At 43.2% G+C, this 9,466-nt stretch overlaps 1 protein-coding gene across 1 annotated transcript in view; it reads right to left on the reverse strand.

Moving 5' to 3' along the window:
• ppfibp2b (PPFIA binding protein 2b) overlaps positions 1-9,466 on the reverse strand; it is a 100,218-nt gene that overhangs the window by 49,657 nt on the left and 41,095 nt on the right. Inside the window, 5 exon segments of the mRNA XM_070443204.1 lie at positions 2,193-2,265; positions 3,071-3,086; positions 5,197-5,223; positions 6,903-6,984; positions 6,986-7,014. Coding sequence (XP_070299305.1) covers positions 2,193-2,265; positions 3,071-3,086; positions 5,197-5,223; positions 6,903-6,984; positions 6,986-7,014 — 227 coding nt within the window.

Below are 9,466 nucleotides of genomic sequence, written 5' to 3' on the forward strand. Positions count from 1 at the left end.
GCATTTGAGGCCAATAAAAATGATAAAAAACGAATTCACTTTAGAGTTGAATCTTTTTTTATTACTAACATTTATGGGGAACTAAATGGCTGGATGAGACAAAATCAAACAAGACAGGGGGCTTTTTGATCCTTAAATTGGGTATCTTCGCGTTCCAGTGTTTGGAATACACGTATCTGCCTGAGAAGAGGTGTAAGTAGATGTAGCTCAAGGGATCCTCGCTGTCACACCCCCTCACTCCCATCTCTTAAAGTCAGAGTACAAACTGTAAAACTCTCACCCGGTCTCCCTCCCTACATTTCCACAACAAACATGGTGCATTGACTGACTTACTTTGCCTTCTTCATACCTACTGGTGCACAAGACCGCTCCACTTTTGATCCAAAGCCTGCTTAGCAGCCTGTCCTGGTACACACAGCTACATTTATTTTAGTATGGGTGCACCTAAACTGTGTGCATCGAGAGGACATTTTGAGAAAGTCTTCTTTTCCCTCCATTTTTATGTGTTGCTCTAGCTTCAGAAAGAATATGCTGTAATTATAGATTATGCAGTCTGCTCTTAGTGGAGGCCACTCTGCTCTTATAATGCMATGGAGTCAGTCAGCTTGTAAGATCGAAAGATAGTGAACTTTGAAAGCTATCCCTCCATCTCCTGAGTGACAAACTTTGTGCAATCAAGGTGAGTCACTCACAGGAAGCGTCAGTATCTTATGTTAGTAAGAATGTCATGCATGAAACCACACCTCTTGTTACTAATTTACCACACACCTACTGCCCACRAAAGGAAACAGAAAAATAACAGGTTGTTGGTTTCATTTGTCACTAAGCTACAGCACATTGTAATCTTTAAACGTGCTATAAATCACACATTTACAAAATACAGTCAACTCAATTAATCTAAGACTAAAACAAGACTATGTTTATCTAGGAAACAAGTAGAGGTAAACAACATCAATATTTAGCTCTCCATGCTAATAYGCTGAGCACAGATAAAGTAGTGGTAGTGTCTCTCGCTTACCTGCTGTAGCATTTCCTCAGTGGAGTTGAGTTTGTGGTAGTGCTCCTCCAGAGAGGTCTCCAGGTCTCGGATCTTCTCTCCYTGRGCCTCCACCTGGTCTGTGAGCACGCTCACCTACAACCCACACACAGGACACCTTACTCACTCACTCACATTGACAAATAGCTCCTCTCACCTGCTCTGGAACTACCTGTATGCTAATAGTACTAATTCCTCTGACAACACACAGGTAGTTTCACTTCATTCCTCAGCCGGAGTAGAACTCTATGTCAACAGCCAATGTGAAATATCATGAAAGATAACCTAACCTGCCCTTGACTTGACATAGTTCACTGAATTACAAAAACTGAGCTGAGTAAACTTTACCTCTTTCTTTGTCTTGGTGGGTCAGCCCACAACTCTGGCCAGCCCACAACCACAACTCTGGCCAGCCCACAACAGCCAGCCCACTCTGGCCAGCCCACTCTGGCCAGCCCACTCTGGCCAGCCCACTCTGATTACAATGTGCTGTAGCTTAGTGACAAATGAAACCAACAACCTGTTATTTTTCTGTTTCCTTTCGTGGGCAGTAGGTGTGTGGTAAATTAGCCAGCCCACTCTGGCCAGCCCACTCTGGCCAGCCCACTCTGGCCAGCCCACCCTGGCCAGCCCACCCTGGCCAGCCCACATGGAAGCAGGTTAAAAGGAGAGCGAAGCAGTAAAGCAGTAAAGATAAAGCACCTTGGGGGAGGTAGCAGCCAATCATTTTATCAGTCAACCGGCACAGGCACATGTGCTTTTTTCTAACTAGACAGCCTCAAAAGAACAACAGGTGAAAAAGGCACTTGGAAACCCGCCCCATGAGACCACACTTGAGAAACCATCACTCGCCTACTGATGGAATAGTGTTATTTTTCAGCTGGCATTCCCAGTACTGTTCGAACTAGGAAAACATATACTGGTTGGCTCACGTATATAAGGCTTGTGGGACTCTGCTAACAGCTGTGGGTTAATGGTGCCACGCATATACAAAGCCCTGGTGGAGTTGCTTTTGGGGTGCTTTTTCATTTTCAGTTTAAAGTCAGGTTTAAGTTTATGTTTTATGGTTAAACAGGCCCCACGTGTGTGATTCTTCCAATCATGCAGCCGCACCTATAGTACGTACCTCAGCTTTGTTTGGGCTGGTCGCTGCTGCTCGTTTGTGGTTTTCTGTTGCCTCGTCATGCCAACCAGCTTCAGTTTCAGGTAAGAAAACTCATCGCATCAATCTTAGTTTTCTCTGGCGTTCCAGAACCGAGTTCCGGCTAACAAGCAGCTCCCCTGTGGCAAGCACACAAGCCACAGAGACACACACATACACTCCCCTACGACAGCACACAGCGGCACAACGCATCACTGACCAGAGCGCAGTACAAAGTCAGTTTCCGCTCCACTGGGCAAAAAGTTTCCCCCAAACCAAAAGTTCAGCCAGGAAACCATGGTCCTGCCTATATAGATATATATATATATAGTTTACATACATATATATATATACAGTTGAAGGTTGGAAGTTTACATACACCTTAGCCAAAATGCATTTAAACTCAGTTTTTCACAATTCCTGACATTTAATCCGAGTAAAAATGCCCTGTTCTGTAGGTCACGGTCAGTGAAATGTCAGAATAATAGTAGAGAAGAATGGATTTTATTTCAGCTTTTATTTATTTCATCAACATTCCCAGTGGGTCAGAATTTACATACACGCAATTAGTATTTGGTAGCATTGCCTTTTAAATTTGTTTTAACAGTGGGGCAAATGTTTCAGGTAGCCTTCCACAAGCTTCCCACATAAGTTGGAGAATTTTGGCCCATTCCTCCTGACAGAGCTGGTGCAACTGAATCAAGGTTTGTAGCCTCCTTGCTTCGAACACGCTTTTTTTTCAGTTCTGCCCACACATTTCTATAGGATTGAGGTCAGGGCTTGGTGATGGCCACTCCAATACCTTTGACTTTGATTGTCCTTTAAGCCATTTTCCCACAACTTGGAAAGCATGCTTGGGGTCATTGTCCATTTGGGCAGGACCCATTTGCGACCAAGCTTTTAAACTTCCTGACTGATGTCTTGAGATGTTTGCTTCCATATAATCCACATAATTTTCCTTCCCTCATGATGCCATCTATTTTGTGAGTGCAGCACCAGCCCTCCTGCAGCAAAAGCACCCCGCCACAACACGATACTGCCATCCCGTGCTTTCGACGGTTGGATGGTGTTCTTCGGATTGCAAGCCTCCCCCTTTATCTTTCAAACATAACGATGGTCATTATGGCCAATAGTTCTATTTTGTTTCATCAGACCAGAGGACATTTCTCAAAAAGTATGATCTTGTCATTCATGTGCAGTTGTAAAACGTAGTCTGGCTTTTTTATGGCCGGTTGTTGGAGCAGTGTCTTCTACCTTCTGAGCGGCCTTTCAGGTTATGTTTGATATAGGACTCGTTATTGTGGATATAGATATTTTTGTACCGTTTCTCCAGCATCTTCACAAGGTCCTTTACTGTTGTTCTGGGATTGATTTGCACTTTTCGCACCAAAGTACATTCATTCTCTAGAGACAGAATGTGTCTCCCTTCCTGAGCGGTTATGCGGCTGCGTGGTCCCATGGTGTTTATACTTGCGTACTTTGTTTGTACAGATGACCGTGGTACCTCAGGCATTTGGAAATTGGCTCCCAAGGATGAAAACCAGATTAAATGTCAGGAATTGTAAAAACTAAGCTTAAATGTATTTGGCTAAGGTGTATGTAAACTTCCGACTTCAACTGTGTATTTATATATGTATATATGTATATACAGTGGGGGAGAACAAAGTATTTGATACACTGACAATTTGCAGGTTTTCCTACTTACAAAGCATGTAGAGGTCTGTAATTTTTTTATCATAGGTACAACTTCAACTGTGAGAGAAGGGAATCTAAAACAAAATCCAGAAAATCACATTGTATGATTTTTAATTAATTATTTGCATTTTATTGCATGACATAAGTATTTGATACATCAGAAAAGCAGAACTGAATATTTGGACAGAACCTTAGTTGGCAATTACAGAGATCATACGTTTCCTGTATTTCTTGACCAGGTTTGACACACTAGCAGCAGGGATTTTTGCCCACTCCTCCATACAGACCTTCTCCAGATCCTTCAGGTTTCGGGGCTGTCGCTGGGGCAATACGGAACTTTCGGCTCCCTCCAAAGATTTTCTATTGGGTTCAGGTCTGGAGACTGGCTAGGCCACTCCAGGACCTTGAGATGCCTTCTTACGGAGGCACTCCTTAGTTGCCCTTGGCTGTGTGTTTCGGGTCGTTGTCATGCTGGAAGACCCAGCCACGACCCATCTTCAATGCTCTTTACTGAGGGAAGGAGGTTGTTGGTCAAGATCTCGCGATACATGGCCCCCATCCATCCTCCCTTCAATACGGTGCAGTCGTCCTGTTTCCCCTTTGCAGAAAAATCATCCCCAAAGAATGATGTTTCCACCTCCATGCTTCACGGTTGGGATGGTGTTCTTGGGGTTGTACTCATCCTTCTATTCCCCCAAACACGGCGAGTGGAGTTTAGAGCAAAAAGCTCTAATTTTTGTCTCATCAGACCAATGACTTCTCCCATTCCTCCTCTGGATCATCCAGATGGTCATTGGCAAACTTCAGACGGGCCTGGACATGCGCTGGCTTGAGCACGGGGACCTTGCATGCGCTGCAGGATTTTAATCCATGAACGGCGTAGTGTGTTACTAATGGTTTTCTTTGAGACTGTGGTCCCAGCTCTCTTTCAGGTCATTGACCAGCCTGCCGTGTAGTTCTGGGCTGATCCCTCACATTCCTCATGATCATTGATGCCCCACGAGGTGAGATCTTGCACACAGACCTAAGACAATGACCCCACAAAAACATGATGCCCATGGCTGCCTAAAATATGGCTCCCAATCAGAGACAAATGAACGACATCTGTCTCTGATTGAGAACCACTCAGGCGAACCATCATAGACATACCTAGAAACATTCACTCAACATAGACATACCTAAGAAACATTCACACAACACAACCCATACACCTAAACCCAACACCCCCTTTTCCATATAACCACCCGAAACGAGACAAAACACAAACATTCTCCCATGTCACACCCTGACCTAACATAAAAATAATAAAGAAAACAAAGATAACTAAGGCCAGGGTGTGACACAAAATAAACTTCTTCCACAGCGACCATGTATTTTTTTGAAGCATATTTGATTCTGGTTCGGACATATAAAGTTTGTATGTCAAAACGACTTCTAAGACTCATACATACAGGTTGTCCCAAACTCACTTCACTTGTGCTAAAGAGGGAGGCTCGCTCGGCTGGTGCTAGCACATGCGTAGATCAAATACACTGCTGGAACACGATGAAGGTGTTTACCTGTCCTAATCATTTGAAAGATTGATCAGAAAACCAGGGTTTTTAATCAGTGTATGCTTACTTCGATTTTGACCGTATGCTGATTTAGATAAACAGATTAATAATCTGCTTACTGTCATAATCAGTTTAATATCAAATTATTACTGTGCATGTAAACATGCTCATTGTTCAAACAGATCTCATCAAAACTCCAATGCGGCCAAACAATGTGAAGATAGACCATGTCTGGTTAAAAATGCACTAGGGTCCCCTGACAATTACCAGCCACAACCACAGAGCACTGTAGACAGTAGACACCAGTGGCTTTGGTCTCTCCTATATAACAACATGAAGCATTTCTTTTCTTGCATGACCTTGTGAGATAATGTAATAACAGGAAATGGTATTTCTCAGGTGGAAGAAACGTTTTCCCCGAGACCTGTGCGCTATGTACAAAGGCAACAAATCAAAGCAACAACAATCCTTGCATTTGAGCCAATAAAAATGATAAAAAACGAATTCACTTTAGAGGTGAATCTTTTTTATTACTAACATTTATGGGGAACTAAATGGCTGGATGAGACAAAATCAAACAAGACAGGGGGCTTTTTGATCCTTAAATTGGGTATCTTCGCGTTCCAGTGTTTGGAATACACGTATCTGCCTGAGAAGAGTGTAAGTAGATGTAGCTCAAGGGATCCTCGCTGTCACACCCCCTCACTCCCATCTCTTAAAGTCAGAGTACAAACTGTAAAACTCTCACCCGGTCTCCCTCCCTACATTTTCCACAACAAACATGGTGCATTGACTGACTTACTTTGCCTTCTTCATACCTACTGGTGCACAAGACCGCTCCACTTTTGATCCAAAGCCTGCTTAGCAGCCTGTCCTGGTACACACAGCTACATTATTTTTAGTATGGGTGCACCTAAACTGTGTGCATCGAGAGGACAATTGAGAAAGTCTTCTTTTCCCTCCATTTTTATGTGTTGCTCTAGCTTCAGAAAGAATATGCTGTAATTATAGATTATGCAGTCTGCTCTTAGTGGAGGCCACTCTGCTCTTATAATGCCATGGAGTCAGCAGCTTGTAAGATCGAAAGATAGTGAACTTTGAAAGCTATCCCTCCATCTCCTGATGACAAACTTTTGCAATCAAGGTGAGTCACTCACAGGAAGCGTCAGTATCTTATGAGTAAGAATGTCATGCAGAAACCACACCTCTTGTTACTAATTTACCACACACTACTGCCCACGAAAGGAAACAGAAAAATAACAGGTTGTTGGTTTCATTTGTCACTAAGCTACAGCACATTGTAATCTTTAAACGTGCTATAATCACACATTTACAAAATACAGTCAACTCAATTAATCTAAGACTAAAACAAGACTATGTTTATCTAGGAAACAAGTAGAGGTAAACAACATCAATATTAGCTCTCCATGCTAAATAGCTGAGCACAGATAAAGTAGTGGTAGTGTCTCTCGCTTACCTGCTGTAGCATTTCCTCAGTGGAGTTGAGTTTGTGGTAGTGCTCCTCCAGAGAGGTCTCCAGGTCTCGGATCTTCTCTCCTGGCCTCCACCTGGTCTGTGAGCACGCTCACCTCACAACCCACACACAGGACACCTTACTCACTCACTCACATTGACAAATAGCTCCTCTCACCTGCTCTGGAACTACCTGTATGCTAATAGTACTAATTCCTCTGACAACACACAGGTAGTTTCACTTCATTCCTCAGCCGGAGTAGAACTCTATGTCAACAGCCAATGTGAAATATCATGAAAGATAACCTAACCTCCCTTGACTTGACATAGTTCACTGAATTACAAAAACTGAGCTGAGTAAACTTTACCTCTTTCTTTGTCTTGGTGGGTCAGCCCACAACTCTGGCCAGCCCACAACCACAACTCTGGCCAGCCACAACACAGCCAGAGCCCACTCTGGCCAGCCCACTCTGGCCAGCCCACTCTGATTACAATGTGCTGTAGCTTAGTGACAAATGAAACCAACAACCTGTTATTTTTCTGTTTCCTTTCGTGGGCAGTAGGTGTGTGGTAAATTAGCCAGCCCACTCTGGCCAGCCCACTCTGGCCAGCCCACCTGGCCAGCCCACCCTGGCCAGCCCACCCTGGCCAGCCCACATGGAAGCAGGTTAAAGGAGAGCGAAGCAGTAAAGCAGTAAAGATAAAGCACCTTGGGGGAGGTAGCAGGCCATAGGCGGAAATCCCAGGGGGGACAGGGGGGACACGACCCCCCATCTTGGGAAAATATGATTTGTCCCCCAATTATCACTGTAAACATAACTATGTTAATTTCAATAATATTAATAATACGCAATGAAAGCACTTGTGCTGATATAGACACTAATAGCGCGTTTTAAGTTTCACAAGATTGCGACCCCCCCCGCCCTTTGCCTCACAATGGTTTTGATCCACTGCCAGTTCTTTAGCTTGCAAGGTAAGAGGGTTCGTATCTACTGTCCGAAAGGCACTCAGTGTACGTAACTGACGTGAGGTAATCCAGTCCAATCGACGCCATAGCAATGTATATATTTTTTTATGTTGCAGGGTTCACACACTAGCTGAATTTGCAGAGCTAGCGCGCAAACTAAAGCAAACATTAACTATCAAGCTAGCTAGTACCTATTCCATTTATGTGGCGTCGTTCAAAGATGGGAATATTTGCTATCGTACAGTTTATTCAAGATTAGCAATGCAGCTGTAGTGCTTCAAAGTCCCTGTGATAAGGTTAGCGATAAACTGAAGTCCAAACTGAACAGAACTACCACCTCTCTTATACCATGTCTTAAATAATTTTTAATGGTCTCGTTGCAAAAGCAAAATTTGTCGCTATTTTTTTTTTTTTTCACCTTTAACCAGGTAGCAAGATTATAGCAAACACCACAGAAACGGAATTGGTGCTCGCTAGCTTTGCAAATTCAGCTATTGTTGGAAGCCTGCCAATAATGAAACAAACTATGTTAAAATTTCAAAACGTTGCAGCATGTGTTGTGTAAATGTGTGTGTGCAGCTAGACCGGCTCAGCCAGCCAGGTAGAAAAATGTCAGAAAAAAAGTAAAAAAGACGGACATCAGAGTATTTTTCAGTCACCAAAACGCAAAGTAAGAACTCTAGTAGCCTAATATCTCAAAAGACGAGTTGATAAAATGTTAATAAGAAAAAAGTGAAATGCTAATGGAAATGTTTTCACAATGATTCATTAGGCAGAGCAGCGGCAACAGATGCGCACACAGACAGCAGAGCTGGGGACAGATAGGCAGGGACAGACTGCAGAGACAGGGAGTCTCAGGTAAGTTTGTTGAGTCTTTGTTTGGCAACATTATGAAAGGTTCTCAATTTTTTTTGGATTTGTAAAATAGGGACATAATTGGAAAATGCCATGGATACCCCCACTCTCAACTTAAACTGGTGACTGAACCAAGATTTGTTTAAGGCAATGTGTATTGCTGTTGTGATTAATTGGTGTAGTTTGATGGTGTACCGGTAGTTAGAGTACAGCAAACACCTTATTTATTTTCTAAGGAGACAGACTGTGAGTCCAGTTGAGGGTGGTGAAAGGGAAAGAGCCAAGGAGAGAGACTTCAGAGGACAGTGTCACACCAGGCAGGACCAGGTGTCACCCTTGTTGCCAACAGGCACCAGTATAGGGGACAGTGGCACAGCATCGTCCAGTTACCTCAGTGATGACACAGAACCATATCAGCCACACCCACAATTTATAGAACGCGCAAACTCTTGCAAACAGAGTGTTGACGTTTCAAGAGAGAGATAAGGAACACTTGCTATAACTATTATTATTAGTAGTATTATAATGATTTAAACAAGTTGGGACAACCCTTCAGTTAACTACTGTACCTAACAAATTATCCAGTAGTAGTGATTATAGTCCTCAAATATACATTTAACATATTACAACATAGGTCTATTGTGTTACAGCACTACTTTTGGTGTCCCCCTCAGGAATTGCTCCTGAGAAAATTTCATGTAATTGTCCCCTCCAAGGTGACATCAGATTTTCCGCCCCTGGTAGCA

This window comes from Salvelinus sp. IW2-2015, linkage group LG4q.1:29 (genome assembly GCF_002910315.2).
Source record: "Salvelinus sp. IW2-2015 linkage group LG4q.1:29, ASM291031v2, whole genome shotgun sequence".
NCBI classification, from domain to species: domain Eukaryota; kingdom Metazoa; phylum Chordata; class Actinopteri; order Salmoniformes; family Salmonidae; genus Salvelinus; species Salvelinus sp. IW2-2015.